The sequence below is a fragment of the Microcaecilia unicolor genome, chromosome 10 (assembly GCF_901765095.1).
Source record: "Microcaecilia unicolor chromosome 10, aMicUni1.1, whole genome shotgun sequence".
In the NCBI taxonomy this organism is placed as follows: domain Eukaryota; kingdom Metazoa; phylum Chordata; class Amphibia; order Gymnophiona; family Siphonopidae; genus Microcaecilia; species Microcaecilia unicolor.
In genome coordinates this window covers 57,706,997-57,725,167 of record NC_044040.1, presented here as the reverse complement: position 1 = coordinate 57,725,167, position 18,171 = coordinate 57,706,997, and the positions used below count along the sequence as shown (strand labels likewise).

The 18,171-nt window shown below is 38.3% G+C and overlaps 1 protein-coding gene across 3 annotated transcripts in view; it reads left to right on the top strand.

Annotated features, from left to right (window-relative positions):
* Positions 1 to 18,171, top strand: part of FOXP2 (forkhead box P2) — a 997,693-nt gene that overhangs the window by 913,435 nt on the left and 66,087 nt on the right. For all 3 annotated transcript variants that reach the window (XM_030215772.1, XM_030215771.1, XM_030215773.1), the window contains exons 13-17: positions 7,497 to 7,698; positions 8,376 to 8,452; positions 8,554 to 8,655; positions 11,752 to 11,873; positions 15,215 to 15,284. In XM_030215772.1, coding sequence (XP_030071632.1) covers positions 7,497 to 7,698; positions 8,376 to 8,452; positions 8,554 to 8,655; positions 11,752 to 11,873; positions 15,215 to 15,284 — 573 coding nt within the window. The remainder of the gene's footprint in view (positions 1 to 7,496; positions 7,699 to 8,375; positions 8,453 to 8,553; positions 8,656 to 11,751; positions 11,874 to 15,214; positions 15,285 to 18,171) is intronic.

Genomic DNA, 18,171 nt, shown 5'->3' with positions numbered 1-18,171 from the left:
TGTTGTCCAATTGGATAAACTTGACTTGGCTAGGTTCATATAGGCAATAGTTGGGAAAGCAAAGTTTTAACTCATCTGTCTCAGTAACTTTCCTTAATTTACTGCTCCAACCACTAGAGCAGACCAATGCCCCTAACCACCTTCTCAGCTATCTCTTCCTTCAAAATGGCATGTATAAAATTTAGTACTACAAGGTGTGTGCAATGTTTTACAAAAACACTGGAGACCATCCCTTCTCCTTGGAGCTTATAATCTAGATACTACTTTAATGTTCCTATGCAAATACAAAATTATCTGATGAACATTGAGGACATAACATAGCACCTAAATTAATAGGACAGGAAGGTGCTTATATTATAAAGACAAGTAGGTATCTGCTTGTCCTCATAAAATAACAGCACAAATACTTGCTTGAGAACAGGTGTTAATGTCAGCGCATAATTTGTGCAGGTATGCACATATTTATAAAATACGTACATAGTTTGCAACTCCATCCACATTGTGCCCAAACTGTGACCTTGGATTTGTCTACTGCAAAAGTATGTGACATTTTGCACAATTCTTACATTTGTGCCTGATCTAATTCTATAAGAGCTTGTTTATGTGCCTAAAATAGGGGTCTTTGCTAAGCTGCACTGAGGCCCCACTTTTTGATGGACACTGAGGCCCCCTTTTACTGCAGTGGGTAAAAGGCTGAGTTTTTTTTCCCTTAAAACAAATAGGCATGCGGCAAGTGAAGCACTTGGCGCACGGCCATTTTGGAGGGGAGCACTTAACTTCCACCCATTGAGGTGGCCTTAGGGGCTCCCACGCTAACCCGATGGTAACCGGGTAGCATGTGGCATTGCACAGTTACCACTGGGTAAACACAAGCGCTACAAACATAAAAATATATTTGTCCGAGTTGGTGCCCACCTGGCCAGCAGTGACCATCAAACAGTCTGGTTTGATATGACAGCTGAAGTGGAGGGCGGCCACTCAAAACTCAAAGTCCTGGATTTCAAGTATGCTGACTTTAGTAAAATGGGGGAATACCTGAGGAAGGAGCTGATGGGCTGGGAGGACGTATGAGAAGTGGAAGGACAGTGGTCCAGGCTGAAAGAAGCTATAAATATGGCCACAAACCTTTATGTAAGGAGAGTAAATAAAAGCAAGAGAAAAAGGAAACCGATATGGTTCTCCAAGCAAGTGGCTGAGAAAATAAAGGCTAAAGAGTTGGCGTTCCTGAAATACAGAAAAACTCAAGAAGAGGAACACGGAGAGGAATACCAGATGAAATTGAAAGAAGCCAAGAGAAAGATACGTCTGGCGAAAGCGCAAGCGGAAGAACAAATGGCTAGAAATGTAAGGAGGGGTAACAAAAATTTCTTCAAGTATATTAGTGAAAGGAGGAAGGCTAAAAAGGGAATTGTGAGATTGAAAGATGCTGCGAACCGCTTTGTAGATAATGATGAAGAAAAAGCAAATTTGCTAAATAGATACTTCTGTTCTGGTTTCATAGAAGAAAATCCTGGAGAAGGACCGCGATTGACTGGCAAAAGTACATATGAGAATGGAGTGGATATAACACCGTTCACGGAAGAGAGTGTTATGAACAACTTGAAAATCTAAAGGTGGACAAAGCCATGGGACCGGATGGGATCCACCCCAGGATATTGAGGGAGCTCAGAGAGGTTCTGGCGGGTCCTCTTAATTTGTTTAATAAATCCTTGGAGACGGGAGGAGTTCCATGGGATTGGAGAATGGCGGATGTGGTCCCTCTTCACAAAAGTGGTGATAGGGAAGAAGCTGGAAACTACAGGCCGGTAAGCCTCACTTCGGTTATTGGAAAAGTAATGGAAGCGATGCTGAAGGAAAGGATAGTGAATTTCCTGGAAGCCAATAAGTTACAAGATCCAAGACAACATGTTTTTACCAAATGTAAATCATGCCAAACGAATCTCATTGAATTCTTTGACTGGGTGACCGGAGAATTGAATCATGGACGTGCTATAGACGTAATCTACTTAGATTTCAGCAAAGCTTTTGACACGGTTCCCCACTGGAGGCTCTTGAATAAACTTGACAGGCTGAAGATAGGACCCGACATGGTGAACTAGATTAGGAACTGGTTGACGGACAGACGCCAGAGGGTGGTGGTTAATGGAATTCACTCAGATGAGGGAAAGGTGAGCAGTGGAGTGCCTCATGGATTGGTGCTGGGGCCGATTCTGTTCAGTATATTTGTGAGTGACATTGCCGAAGGGTTAGAAGGTAAAGTTTGCCTTTTTGTGGCAGAGTGGACACCCAGGAGGGAGTGGAAAACATGAAAAAGGATCTGCAGAAGCTAGAAGAATGGTCTAAGGTTTGGCAGTTAAAATTCAATGAGAAGAAATGCAAAGTGATGCACTTAAGGAGTAGAAATCCACGGGAGACGTATGTGTTAGGCGGTGAGAGTCTGATATGTACAAACGGGGAGAGGGATATTGGGGTGATAGTATCTGAGGATCTGAAGTCGATGAAACAGTGTGACAAGGCGGAGACCATAGCTAGAAGGTTGCTAGGCTGTATAGAGGGAGGTGTGACCAGCAGAAGAAAGGAGGTGTTGATGCCCCTGTACAAGTCGTTGGTGAGGCCCCACCTGGACTATTGTGTTCAGTTTTGGAGACTGTATATTGCTAAGGATGTAAAAAGAATTGAAGTGTTGCAAAGGAAAGTTACAAGAATGGTATGGGATTTGCGTTACAAGACGTATGAGGAGAGACTTGCTGACCTGAACATGTATACCCTGGAGGAAAGAAGAAACAGGGGTGATATGATACAGACGTTCAAATATTTGAAAGGTATTAATCCGCAAATGAACCTTTTCCGTAGATGGGAAAGCGGTAGAACTAGAGGACATGAATTGAGATTGAAGGGGGGGCCGGCTCAAGAAAAATGTCAGGAAGTATTTTTTCATGGAGAGAGTGATGGATACTTGGAATGCCATCCCGTGGGAGGTGGTGGAGGTGAAAATGGTAACGGAATTCAAAAATGTGTGTGATAAACATAAAGGAATCCTGTTCAGAAGGAAGGGATCCTCAGAAACTTAGCGGAGATTGGGTGGCAGAGCCAGTGGTGGGAGGCGGAGCTAGTGCTGGGCAGACTTCTATGGTCTGTGCCCTGAAAATGACAGATACAAATCAAGGTCAGGTATACACATAAAGTAGCACATATGAGTTTATCTTGTTGGGCAGATTGGATGAGCCGTGCTGGTCTTTCTCTGCCGTCATCTACTATGTTACTATGTAGTGCTGGTGTTTACACAGCGGTAACTGTGCAATGCCACACACTCCCCGGAAATGTGTGCATGCGCTAAAAGACCCCCATAGTATTTTAGGCATGAAAATGGTTTATAAAATTACTTTCTGAGGGGAGAATTTTATAAGGAGCCACCTATTTTGAGTGCTAAGGTCAAAGGTAAATGTGTATAAGTGTCCTCTTATAAATACCGACTTGTGTGAAAGTATACACAGAAGTTTTATGGCACATGCATTCACTGTGATCATACACAGCGGCAGAGTCTACTTATGTATATTATATAGTTCCTTCATTTGCTTGCAAACATGCAGAAAATACACACTATCATTCACACAAGCCCTGGAGCTGGTGTAAGTGCTACATGTATGCACATTCATTTGTATCAACACTAGCATTTTATAAAATCAGGTAGGCACATATATGACTTAAATTAGGCAGATGAAAATGCACATTAACTATGCACAACTTTATAAAATTACCTTCTAAATGTCACAAAAGTGTAGATGAAGTTTGGTTTGAAACCCTACTTTATAACTCGAACTTTTTTTTATTTGGGAACATTTAGCTGTACTTTTGCTTCTAACTTTCTAGTATTATGACATTTAGGATGTCATTTTAAGACTTGTGCAGCATGTTCCCATGTAAATGGTGGCATACATACACATTAAAAACATGCATATGTAAATGCAGATTTTACAATCCTATTGTTTACATGTGTACATGCTGCAGGAACACAGATTCAAATGGGGCATGTTCTGGGTGTGCCTTAGGTGGTCCAAAAATTATACTTATATTCCAGATTTTACACAGGACTACAGCTATTTTTTTAAAAATAATTTCCCCATCAGTGTTTGCTTCTCTTCAAAATGTTGAATATGTTTCAGGTAAATTTTTAACAGGGCTTTAGAGGAGTGTTTAAGGGGCAATTGTGCTTTCTGGTATTTTATATAACCCTACAAATGTAAAAAAAATTCACATCAGGAATTTGACTCCTTAATTGACTACTGAAATATGTAAAAATCCTAGTAGTTACTTGTGTAGGTTGCCCAAATTAGCACCTATGGGTGTAAGCACCACTGCAGGCACTTAGAAACTACTGAGTGATACCGCTGGTTTTTGAATTCTTAGTTTTACAAAATGGTTACTATCACATCACATTTATGGAAATGCAAGCATATTCCTGTGGACCTATACATGCTTTGCAAAAGGAAGAACTGTTTTAATTTGGATGTGCCATTTTATACAAAATGGAGCTTTTATTGTCATGTATTGTGAATGAATGCATTCTTTTCTGAAAATTACATTTTTTACTGTATATGTGTCTGTGTAATAGCAACTTCTATTTTCATATATAATTGCATTTCTATCATAAATTTTAGGATAAAAGAATAAACAGGGAATAGTACTTTGAAGATATATTTTTTAAATAAATCTAATATTTCTGGTTGCACTATGTAGAATGCCCAGTCAAAAATATTTTAACCCTAAGTATTCTGAAGTTTGGCAAATATTATGCCTGTGCCATCTTAAGTGACTGTCTAGCTTCAATAAAATGATTTTTCTCATTGCTTCCTATAGCATAATGTGGATAATCACAAGACAGAATAATTGTCTCATAAATCCATCAGGAATCTGCAGCTTGTTCTTTTCCAATTAATTATTCAATCAGTAAATTTTTTAAAACTCCAGCAGCATGGTTACATCTACACTAATAAAGAATTTTCAGCCTATAATCCAAAACAGAACCTGAATGAATAATGTAATTGAAGTATTACATTACATAAACCACACATGAAAGAATTGCTAATTGCGTTTGATGGTGGGCAATTAATACAGAATCTTAGATGAGCGATTTAAAATGAAACCACATCTAAAGTTCTTATTGGAGCTAGTGATATCTGAAATTGTGAACTGCACTACTGGCCTCAAATTGGTTTGAGAGAAGACTGGTCAATACAAAAAAAAAACCCTAAAATTTATACACTGTACAAAAGAAGCTTCAAAATTGATATGATAGTAGAGATTTATGGTCTCATGTGCAGTGGCTCAGTTGAGACGGCCCACACGTTTGATAAATATTAATAGCATGAATTTATTACCAAGGAGAAATGAGCTCTGTTGGTTCATCACTGCACCCTTAACAGCTATCAGTACATGAACACAAGGTGCAACCACACTGTCTATTATATGACCCCATTTACACTCTGAATGGTACTTCATTAAATGGTACCTTTTGGCCATGCTATGGATGGATGAAAATCAAAGTTATCAAGGCTGCAAGTCCTGAATAATGAGTTCCACCCAACCTTGAATATATTCAGATGAGCTAAGGTGACTAAGTACTCATCCTAGCTTTTACATGCTTGTCTTTAGGTAATAAAAATATTCTGTTTTATCAGTTCATGACTGCATGCCCATAAACATGTTTTGTTTATTTGCACGCACAAAGATTTAGAATCTCTGCCGCTTGTATTCATTAACTTATGTTTTTAAAATGTATTTGACTCTTATTTTTTAATAAGATAGATTACTAACTAGCTGTCATGCTGCTTAGATTGCAATGTAATTTGCTGTCTGAAGGGTACACAAATTGATTACTTTAGAAATATACAAATTTGAAAAAGAATATTGCTATTTTTGCCCGATGATAGATATGCAAAAAAGATAGTATTGATAAAGTTTTCTGTCTTGGACTTCATTGGGCAAGCTTATATTTGTGGCTTTTAAATGTAGCATTATCTCATCTTTTTAAAGTACTGGACAAAGAATTCCCATTTCAGTCTGATAGTATAGAGTAGAAGCAAAATAACAGTTTGAGGTTTATTGGAAACAGATTCACAAGGGAATGCCTTCAGGGTGCCAGTCGTTATTATTAGCTTGCTAATGTGCTGCTTCTGGCTGCTGCCCAAGAAAGAACAACTAGCTGGGATATGTTAATTTTTGTTTCCCTAACAAATCTCTCCACTGACTAAATGTGTAAAACAAATCCAGGAAGAAAGATCAATCAATGCTCTACACATCATTTTCTTGCCATTAATAAAAAGAAGGCTCAACTTAAGAAGTTCATTTAGGACTTGAAAAGGCAGGTCATGCAAACTCATATAAAGTCAACTTTCCTCTTTGTACCCCATTTTTAGTTGCTATTTATAAAGTACAGAAAATCAATATTTTTGTACTTCATTCTATAAATTAATATAAAATAATGACATATTACTTCTTATGAGCATCATTTAAGTTTATGACAGCAATTGTTATATGTGTTGCCCTCGTATAAATTTTTGACTAATTGGATGCTATTTACAATAAAAGATGTGTGGTAAATATGACAAAGGTGATATGAGGTTTTTTGATAATGAGGAAGGGGGCTTATTGAGGGTAACAATGAAGGCCACACTGTTTAACAGCTTCCATATATTCTCACCTTTTTCTGCTTTTTTTTTCTATACTGACACCCACTTTCCAGGGTATAACGGCAATAAGTGACACTGTAATCATAAATTGAAAATGATACTTCCAGAGGAATTGGCAAACTTGACATTTCATTATATTTGTTAACACATGCCACAAATGATTGTTAGTAAGGAAATTCCATTTCCCCTCTCCATCTCCAATCAGATTTAATTTGAAAAATTTCAGCCTCCTCTTGCTAATTTGCAATTAAGACAATTTTGTTTGAATATGTAGTAATGTCATTACCATTCCACCAAATTAGCAAGGAGACTAAAGGTCAATGTAAAATTTTCCAGCTGGCTGGAGCCTCTCAGCTGAGATGTGGGACTGTGAAAAATATCTCTGGTATCATCAGAATAGCGACTTATTTCAAGTCTTGTTTGCCCAAAGTATTTCTTTTTTCATTATATTTATTATTATTCTTTTATTTCAGCAGTGTCTAATTCTGTGTCGCAACAGCCGGTCAATAATCACCTACTTTCTTTTATTGCAGGGAATCAGTTTCTGTGAAGTCTAGTAGACTCCAAGGAGTTAGTCTTAAGTAATGTTGCAGAAGATTATTAGATAACCTCTAACAGCATCTACTAATTAGAGTTCTTATGATACAATTTCATCCTGTAATTAGTTGAGACTGGCTGCTTCCTTTTGCAGCTTATTAGTGGCAACACAGCTGCAGAAGTGAATCCACTCTCATTTATCAAACCTTTTAAAGTCTTTTTTCTCTTGTCTTTACCTTTTTGTCTTTGCCTTCTTTTGGGCCTTTCTAGCTAAATCTGGTGTCTAGTGTTACCATGTCTAAGAATATGTTGGAGACATCACCACAGAGTTTACCTCAAACCCCCACCACACCAACAGCTCCAGTAACCCCAATTACCCAAGGACCCTCAGTAATCACCCCAGCCAGTGTACCTAATGTGGGAGCCATTCGAAGACGACATTCTGACAAATACAACATTCCCATGTCATCAGGTAGGACACTTGTACTTATATTTGTAAGAGTAAAGTGTAATACATCATTGAAAAATACATCAAAATGACCTATACAAGCATGCTTATATATTAAAAAATAAATATTTTATGGATATGTATTTGAACAGTAGGGGAAGCAATGCATTTTTAAACATTTCTCTGAGTTGTTATTAAAATATCTTTACTACTACTAATTTTTATATTGTTAATAACTTATTTAGAGTGGTGCCTATTTGTAACAAAATGAAATCCTGTCCCCTTCCTAACATAAATTTGATACAGGATTTACTGTTAGTTAATTCAAATATATGAAACACTTCTAGCAAAATTAATTGTCACCCAACCCTTTTAGTATAAAGAGGGACTGCAGTTCTTATATTGTTTTTTTATTATAGTGTGCTGTATGGTATTATCTTCAGTTGAATATCTACAAAGTGGCTGGGTTTGCTTTTTTGATAGGCTTTAAACAACTGACAAGGGATGCTTTACTTGCATGTTATGTCAAGGACTGCAGAAATGGTCTGTTCTGTGTAATTGAATTCTTTTTGTCATGTCTTGTCCTTTCACTAGTCATTGCTTCTCTACAGCTATTGTTCACAAACAGAATTTTAATGTTGATTGGTTCTATATGCAGCTTACAGGTTCCTATAGTCACTGTATTGTTTTTCCTTTTCTAGAAATTGCCCCAAATTATGAATTTTATAAAAATGCAGATGTCAGGCCTCCGTTTACTTATGCAACTCTCATAAGGCAGGTAAGTAACTAGAAATTCATTAATTCTTAAGGTATAACTAGATTGAGAGAGTATCATCTGAATCATTATCTTATGTCACTGTGTGTCTTGTCTGATTTCAGGCTATCATGGAATCATCTGACAGACAGTTAACACTTAACGAAATTTATAGCTGGTTTACACGGACGTTTGCGTATTTCAGGCGAAATGCAGCAACTTGGAAGGTAACTTCATTCCCAGCCATTTTAAGATGCCTAGCACAGCACCTACAGATAGCACAAGGAACATTTATTTACATGACATAAGCAGATTAGTATCTGCTTCCCCTCTTTTTAACCTGCCTCTTGAATGGAATGAATTCCCTCTCTCAAAATGACAAGTGAAAGAATAATTTTGCCTCTGATATCGTTTTCTAATTTGGTGCAATTAATAGCTGAGGCTTGGCAGAGAAATGAGGGCCTGACACACTAATTACAGTGTGAGCACTCAATCATCAACACCTTTGTTAGTCGCACTATATTACTTTTTCTCTTGCATATTATTGGCTAATTAGTTTGAAAAATGTCTGTTTGCCTTGTGCAACAAATGGAGGCTGTAGGTTTTGTCTTGGTCTGTGCCTTTTGTACACATCATACCTCATCATACAGACTGAAGCTGCCAGAGGAGTGAGGGCCGTGGCTACTCAGCTGGAACTAAAAGAAAGTAAAGTGAATATTATCCTGTCAGAACATAAATGCAGTTTATTTACTTAGACAAAAGGGTTCATCTGTATCCCTGTCCAAACAACTTCATTGTCTAGATTCTACAAGGAACTGCAAAATGTTAGTTCTGTGCATCTATTTTTGGAAGAGAGCAACGTCTGGAAAGATAAGGGCACTCAGCACAGACTAAGTGAACTGTTCTATTTTCACTTCATAAAGCAGTCAGAAACATCAATTAGCCACAAGCCATTTGGTACAAAAGGGGGAAATGTTTGTAGCTGAGAAGAATAGAGGCAGCAAAGCACTCATCAGCATACTTCGAATTTTAAACTGCAAGATATGTGAAAGTGAATTAATTTGGATTTAAAATGCAAATTAATCTGGCAAGCGATTATAGATATACGGGTGTGAAAGGCTCAGAATGCTTTTAATTTACAAAATGTTTAGATGTTATTAGTTGCTATGTGGTATGGTAAAGGATGTAATTTATGCACAATTGCTTGATCTGTATTTTATATGAAGAAAATGTCAGTGGTAATCTGTAGAAAATATGTTTTAGAGCTCTTTCGATAGGTAGTATTTATGTTTAAAATTTACATTTTCTTTCGTTACTCATTAGAGAATGTAGTGGATGATCTGTCATTTGATTTACTGGGAGAAATTTAAAAGAAATGAAAGGTGATTTAATATCTTAGCTTGGTCTCATCTCCACAGCTCGGGGATCCAGCAAAACTCATTCTGAACAGCTTATTAGTTCTAACTATATCGCATGCATAATAAAATCGCTCATTTGCTCATTAATATTAAAATTATCATATTCAGAGCCATGGGCATTAAGATCAATCAAATCCTTGGATTTCAGGTCAGATGCTATATCTGCTTATGCTTTTCTTTCTTTCTTTTTAAAGATTTTTTTTTCTTTTAAAGCAATCCAACAGCTTTTCTTTGTGCAAGAAAAAACAATTTTTTTTCATTAAAATTACTTCATTTTATATATGCAAAATAAAATTAGGACACTATTTAATATACTCATTAACAACATGCTGATTCATTTGAGTTATGGGAAATGGCCCCCAAAAATGGTGGTCTTTCTTTATAATGTTGTAATGTAAATGATAAAAATGACTTAGTGGCTCTAAGTGCGCAAAGTTTTTGCACTTAATGTGCTTTAACAGCAAAAACTAACATGCCTTAACTGCAAAGGCTGTACGCTAATTGTTGGGGCATGCTGAGCACATCCCCTGTAATTGTTGAAATCTGAATTACTCCATGTTAACACTGCTTATAGTGCAGACACCTCCCATTGATCCCACGCTAACAGCATAGTCATTGTGCAGTATATTTTCCGTGCCAAGTTCGGTATGCTATCCATGTCCATTATCCACTCAGCTTAGTTCCCACCCCTTAACACAAAAATCACTTACCATGTGAATTAGGGCATGCTAAGTGCTAAACTAGCATGCTAAGCGGTAGCGGTTAACACACACTAATTTGTGCATTAAGGGCCAAATTCTATAAGTAGCGCCTAAAATTTGTCACTGAAAATGTAACTTACTTAGCAGGATTCCAGAAGGGGTATGCTATGAGCAGGCCTAGTCATAGGCACCTACAGTTAGGCACAATTCTATATGTGCGCGAATAAAATTTAGGAACGCCCCTAGCCAAACCCCCAAATAGTTACACGTGTACAGATCATTATAGAATATGATATGCGTGTAAATCCTAATTAGGGCCAATTAGTGTTGATAATTGGTTATCAGTTATGAATGCTGATTGGCTCTTTATTCAACTAGGTTACACGCATTTAATTGGGCACGTACCCAATTTAACACACGTAACTCTAGGTGCCATATATAGAATTTGGACAAGTACTTAATACACTTTAGTGAAAGATCTCCTTAGAGTGACATAAAAGTGTAAATTTTGGAAATTATTCCAGAATAGAACTCCCATCATATTTTCTGAACAACCAGTGTAGAAATCAGAGCATATAGCATTAGGTTCTTGTAAAGATGTTTAATTCAATTAATGATATTTTAGAAACTTTCTGGGGAAAAATATTTTTAAAATGCCCTAAGTAGGAATTATTTGGTAGGCAGAACATTACAACATAGCTTACATTTGTCATTTAATAATACAGAATAAACAAACTGTCATTTCATTATTACAGGGATGAAAAGAATGCCTTTGAGCTTATTTGCATAAAGCTTTGTGCAAAATTAACACTTGTCACTGTAGCCTTTCTAGCATTTTAATACCTCAGGAAGGACTGGCTCTTCTGAATATTTCAGCCATTCCCAAGTGCTTGATCAGGGACACAACAGAGCTGACCTACTTGTTCTGGCATTTTGAAAGATACTGTAATTTGTACAGATATTGCAATTTAAGCCAGTTCAATGAAAAGAAGGTTTTGACATAGTTATTATTAAAATATCTAAAATGAGTCTATTACGACAAAGTTCAAACTCAGATTCCACTGATTTTTAAGGTTGGGTATGAAATGTATATATACCTGTAAATGAATATTCACAATTGATGTTTTGCTATAAATGAAGACAAAATCAGCAAAATATACTCTATTTAAATTCACACAGTTCTTTCTCTTTGTGTTTGATTTAGAACGCAGTACGTCATAACCTTAGCCTACACAAGTGTTTTGTTCGAGTAGAAAATGTTAAAGGGGCAGTATGGACAGTGGATGAGGCAGAGTATCAGAAGCGAAGGTCACAAAAGATAACGGGGTATGTTTGTAGACATCATTTACAACTTTGTAATGGTTGTTTGTTCTAAATGTGTATTAAATTAGACCATTCATATATGCTATAGGACATTGACAATGAACACCAAACATAAGGCTAAGGTGCTCATTTTCAAAACAGATGGATGTCTTAAAATGCCTTAAAAAAATGTCCATCTGCTAAAAACGTCCAAATCCTGATTTTGAAAAGTCAGAATTTGAATGTTTCACAGTTCATCCAGATAGCAAGAGGGCGTGTTTTGGGCAGGATTAGTGAAGGCCCAGCAGGGATTTTCAAATGGGGAAAAAACGCCCATTTCTAAAAAGAAGGATGTTTTTATCTAGATCAGCTTTAGTTATGTGCAAGTTACAAAATGTTGCTCTAATTGAGCAACAAACCACTGGAGAGATTAAGGCATGACCCCTCCTTAATCTCCCAGTGGTTTCTGTTCCTTCCCTCTCTCCTGAAAGTAAAAGTGGAAAGGAAAACCAGGCTGTATGTCAGCTGCAAGTGTTATGGCTATTCTGAACAAAGCAGTAAGCAGTTCAGAGGAGCCTAGTGGTTAGTGCAGGGGAGTATGAGCCAAGGGACCCAGGTTCAAATCCCACTTCAACTTTTTTTTTTAAATATATATAATTTTGAGCCTTCCAGAAACAGAAAGGTACCTATGGTATCTAAATATAGCAGACACCCTCAACCCTGAAGGCTACTGAAGTGGTGTACAAAGGCTATTGAAATGGTGTACAAAGACTATTGAAGTGGTGTACATTCAGATACAGTAGGTACTTTTCAGGTCCTGGAGGGATTACATTTACAAAACAAAAACTGAGTTATAATGGGGTTTGAACCTGTGCCCCTTGGTTTACAGTCGACTGCACTAACCACTAGCCTACTCTTCCGTTCTGCAGGGACGTCTGTGTGGCCATATTTTTGAAAAGTATTTCATTTCTGAGGGCGCCATGCCTGGCCGCTAGCACATGCTTCCACAGGATGGTTCTGGGAGTTTGTTATAAAGGCCTTTATGTTGCTTTTATAAACTAGGGGGCCCATTTACTAAGGCGAGTAGGCGCCAATACGCGTCTCAACGCTCATCAGTTTGAAACTACCGCTCAGCTATCATGAGCCCTGGGCGGTAATCATTTTCATTTTTATGCACGTTAGAAAATAATATTTATTACCTGCCGCATGGCGCTAACTGGGCGGTAATCAGCAATGTATGCACGCTGATGATTACTGCCCGGTTTACACGTGAGACCTTATCACTAAGTGAATGGGTGGTGGTAAGGTCTCAGGCCCAAAATGGATGCGTGCCAATTTTTATTTTGACACACATCCATTTTTGGCCCCCCAAAAAGGCCTTTTTTGCAGGCACGCTGAAAAATGGACCTGAGTGCGTCCAATACACGCGCCTACAACAGCGCAGGCCATTTTTCAGCGCACCTTAGTAAAAGGACCCTAGGTGCCTTTTTGGACTTCTCACTTAAGCATCCTGTTATAAATTCAAACCTATAATGTGCACTCAAATAGAAGTAACTCCATAGCTGCCAACTTAGCCAGTTCAGTGAAAACATTTTAAGCTAGTCCTGAATTCAGACAATCCTATCCCAGTGAATTATGGGACCTGCAGCAATAATTTTAATGGGTAGAATCAGGGATTGCAAATACCTCACTGCGCTGGGGGGATGTAAGTTGAAATCTAGGACTGTCCTAAAATATCCCTATTAGAACAGGGTAAGTTGGCAGCTATATAATTCTGAAAGCTAGTGTATAATGTTCAGCATTCTTATAGTTGAACAGCTCATATTTTGGAAATAGTTAACAAGCTTACTTTTAATATATGCAAAACTGTAATGTATCTATAGCATAGCCTAATTTTTGTGAATTTATTTCTAGCATTGTTAAATAAACTTTTGGAGGTAATTTTCTGAACTCTGTAGACAGGAGAAAAATTTATAGGTACTTTCTCTTGTGTACTTTGTACTAATTCTCAAAGGGAAAGACTTTACTTTTGAAAATTGTCCAGAAAAAGTCCATAGACATTAGCACCTGCCCCTGAGCCCACCAGCATTTTCCCATGGGTAAGAACATAGTTGATCCCTGCATACACTTTTACTTGAGGCAATTTCCAAGCAGCCTATTTATCCGAATAAATGCCTGTTGAGAACTGTCCTCCATATTCCATAAATATTTAAATTGAATGTTGTAGGTTACAATGGTCATAAATATGAGAAAAGGAGAGCAGTAACAAAATCAAGGGGGTAGATATTCAGCTGGGGCAATCAGCATTTTTAAAAAATGCTCACTGTGGCCGACTAAATTAGCCCTGGATATTCAGTGTCAGGCCATTTGTGGTCCCCAGCACTGAATATCTGAGGCTAAATGGTGCTTTGCTGGCCACCAGAAGCTATTCAGCCAAGGCCCACTTAAGGTAGTTACACGGGCCTCAGCTGAATATTAGCTGGGAACTGCATAACCTTTTTTTAAAAATTCCTCCCTCAAGCCCTACCTAAGCAGCCACATCCTCTCTCCCTCTTCCCAGCCCACCAGCATTCTTAACCCCTCAAACCTTCCCCTGAACGTCCCCTCCCAACCTCCAAAACCGCCGCGGACTAGGTAGGTCCCCCCAGGCCTATCCTGTAGCCTTGGTGATCATGAAGGACAATGGGGACAGGAACAAAGCCTATTCACTGCTGCCCCTTGTGACTGCTTTTGTAGGGGCTCAAAAGGTCAAAGTAGGGGGGGTACATCTTAAAAAAGGTTATGCAAGTTCCAGCTGATATTCTGTGCCCAAGCCCAGCCTAAGTGAGTGAATTTAGGACAGCTTTTTAACTGTCCTAAATTCACTTGCTCAGCTATATGGGGCCTAACACTGAATACTGCCAGCAACCACATAATCCCCAGCTCCTCTCCAGTGCCTCCCTTTGTATCACCCTTGACCTATTCACTTCTAACATGGCCGTAAGTGATGATATTCATCAGCACTGGTTGGTTTAGTGCCACTAAATATTGGCGTTTCAGTGGCTCAATGTGTTTTAAGCAGGTCGGAGCCTCTCCTACCAGCTTAAATCATTCTAAATATTGGCTGGAAAGTTAATGCAAACAGGGTCTCTGTAAAATTCTAGACTATTACACCTCTGGTGTTTAACCAATGCTTTTCTCTTGAATAAAAATGTATCAATTTATACTAAACATTTTCCACTTTGTTTTGTGGTATGGGACAATTGTTTTATCTCTGCTTGCTCCAAATTTTGATTCTAAAACTCTCAATAAAACCTAATCATAGTGTAAGTCAAGTATTCCATATATATAAGATTTAAAGTAATACAGATGTATTCCTTTTTCAGGAGTCCAACATTGGTCAAAAATATACCTACAAGTCTAGGTTATGGAGCAGCTCTTAATGCAAGTTTGCAGGTAACACACTAAGACCTCTAAAGTTTACTGTTTATCCAAGATTTGATATGCTGCCATTTGGAAGTACCTTCATGACAATTATAGAATATTAACATCATAAACAAAATAGGAAAAGAAATATAACTGCATATCTAGTATAGAGGACAGCCACCTAATTTGAAACACAAATTAGTGAAAAGCAAGCTCCCAATACAAGCTCAAAAAGAAGAGAATGGCACGTGTCCCTGCAATATGCCAAGCTGCAAACTGTGCCAACACATTTCACGGGATCCCACAGTCACTCACATGGGAAAAACATTCAGGATAAGGGATCCTTCACATGCTCGTCTTCACATGCGGTGTATATCATTCAGTGTGTGAAGAAGGGTGCTATTTTGGAGAGACAAACCAGATGCTAAAGATGAGAATCAATTTACATAGACATCATATTAAACATCACAGTGCCAACCAGGATGTTACCTCTGTGGTTCTGCACTTTACAAAACCAGAACACTGCATCAATGATTTTATGGTGAGAATACTAAAAGGAAACGTTAAGAAAATCCAGGAACAAAAGACCTTTGAAGTCAAAATGATGAAATATTTTGATACCTACCAGACAGGACTTAACAAAGATCTGGGTTTCTATCCCATTATAAACCTTAAAATTATACTGCTTTGTCACCCTCTTTGTCACCTATTCATTGCTCCCTGTCTCTTACTCACCCAGCTCTCCCTGTTTCTCACCTAACCCATCCTACCCTCTTCCTGTGTGACTGTCACTGGAATGCTTTTGTGTTTCACTTATATATTATTACATTTGCTCATTTCTGATCTTCAAAAGCTAATCAAAAATGTATTGTTAGTCTAATAAAAACGGTATTATCTTATTTTCTTTTCTATGTTTTGTTTTATTTCTATTTATTACCCTTAAAAGTGGTTTAACTTGACTACCACAACACTTCTAGTATGGAGGAGAAAGGAGCCACTGTGGGCCAGATGCACTAAGGTCCTCGGAAGAGCCCTTCCTTTATCGATTCCATAGCGAATCGGTAGGGAACGAGCATGCATCAAGGAAACGGAATGCAAATGAGCTGCTCGTTGTAGCTCAATTGCATTCTCTTTTCCCTCGGAAGCCAGTGAGCATGCGCAGAGCTCTGCGCATGCCAAGGACGTCCTTTACTAAAAAAGCAAACAAACAAAGGACGTCTCTGCCGAGGCACACCTTCTCTCCCTGTAAGGCATCCCGCAGGCGGCAAACTGCATCTGCAAGCCGGGGGGATCAGGGAACCGATCTTCAGTCTTCTACTTTCCTCCTTGTCCACAGTTCGGAACCTCTCTCTCAAGCCCCTCCACACTGTGTCATCAAACTCATACCTGGCAGCTATCGGCAGCTTCTGCTCCGGCCGCCTTGCCCCGGGGTGTTAGAGCATGTCCGATGCCCCTCCTCCAGGTCTCTCTCAGCCAAACACAGCATGTTTAGCTGTCACTGGTGTCAGCTAAACGCGCTGTGATTGGCTGAGAGAGACCTGGAGGTGGGGCATAATCGAAAGAGATGTCCAAATAGTTTTTTGATTTGGACGTCCTCGCACCCATCACAAAACATCTGGGGGAAAAACGTCCAAGTGCTCATCAGAGATGTCCTTTTTTTTAATGAAGGACGTCCATGTTAGGCACTTTAGAAGGAGGGCCCTGATGAGCACTTGGACGTGACTAGGCAAAGGTTTCCGGCTGGTTGTTTTGAGTGAAGTACGTCCATAAAGGACATCCCTGACGAGCACATGGACATTTTTTTTCCCAATTTTTTTTTTGTTAAATTTATAGAAGTTTTTAAAGGCGAATAAATCCCGCATAGCCCCAACAAGAGGTACAGACCTCCCGTTAGATTTTCCACGATTAAGCAATCAGAAAACGGTAGTGCATCTCATTACAATACGATTTATACACATTGGGGTACTAATTTGCTCATCTGCATTCCGTTTTTGTTAGCTGCTACCGTGATCAGAAAATGGCTCGGAGAAGCCTTTTGTGCATGCCATGGTTTACTACTTGCTCATTAATGGCTCGTTAATGGCTTGTTAAGTTTAGTGCATCTGGCCCTGTGTATCTTAAGTCATGTTGGGTCTTACTATAACCCTACCATCCTGTTTCAGTTTATTGGTCTCTCTGAAAGACTTAAAGCTATCGATTCAATCAGTTCCCAAATACATCCAAAATAAAAATGTTTTAAGACCTTTTTTGAATTCCTGTTAAAATGAATCAGATGTTAGGAAAATGGACAGATTATTATAAAGGGAGGGACCTACTACATTAAAGATAGAATAATAAATCTTGTCTAGACATATATACCTAAATGATAGTGCCAGATCTCAATTCTCTAGTGGGCAGATCTCAATTCTCTGGAGAAGAATAAAGACAAAAAAAGTGACATCCCAGAATGATTGATATGTCATATACAAGTATTAACATTTTAAATGTAATTCCTTGAGAGACTGTACTCATTTTTTTAATTATGGTGGAATATGATCTCACTTTTATGTTGCTAGAATAAGTTTAACTGCTGTGCTCTAAAAACGTTTTTGGAGATACTGAAGGACTTTAAGTAAAGAGTTGCAGTAGTCAATATTGCAGTTATGGCATGGTAATTGTAAAATTCATGAACAGTAACTGCAAAATCTCTGCATTAACTATTGAAGGTATTGCTACCATTTTAGGGGTCCACAGTGCAATTAATGCAGAGAAGCAGATAATGCACAATGCAATTTGATACACTTCAGGTGGCATTAATTGCTCTCTGTTATCTGCTGTGTTAACATGCAGTAAAAACCTCCATGTTAACTGTAAAGTGCATTCCCTGCCCTTTTCATACCTTAAAATGGCGTTTTTCATGTTAGTTATTTAGGGCTCC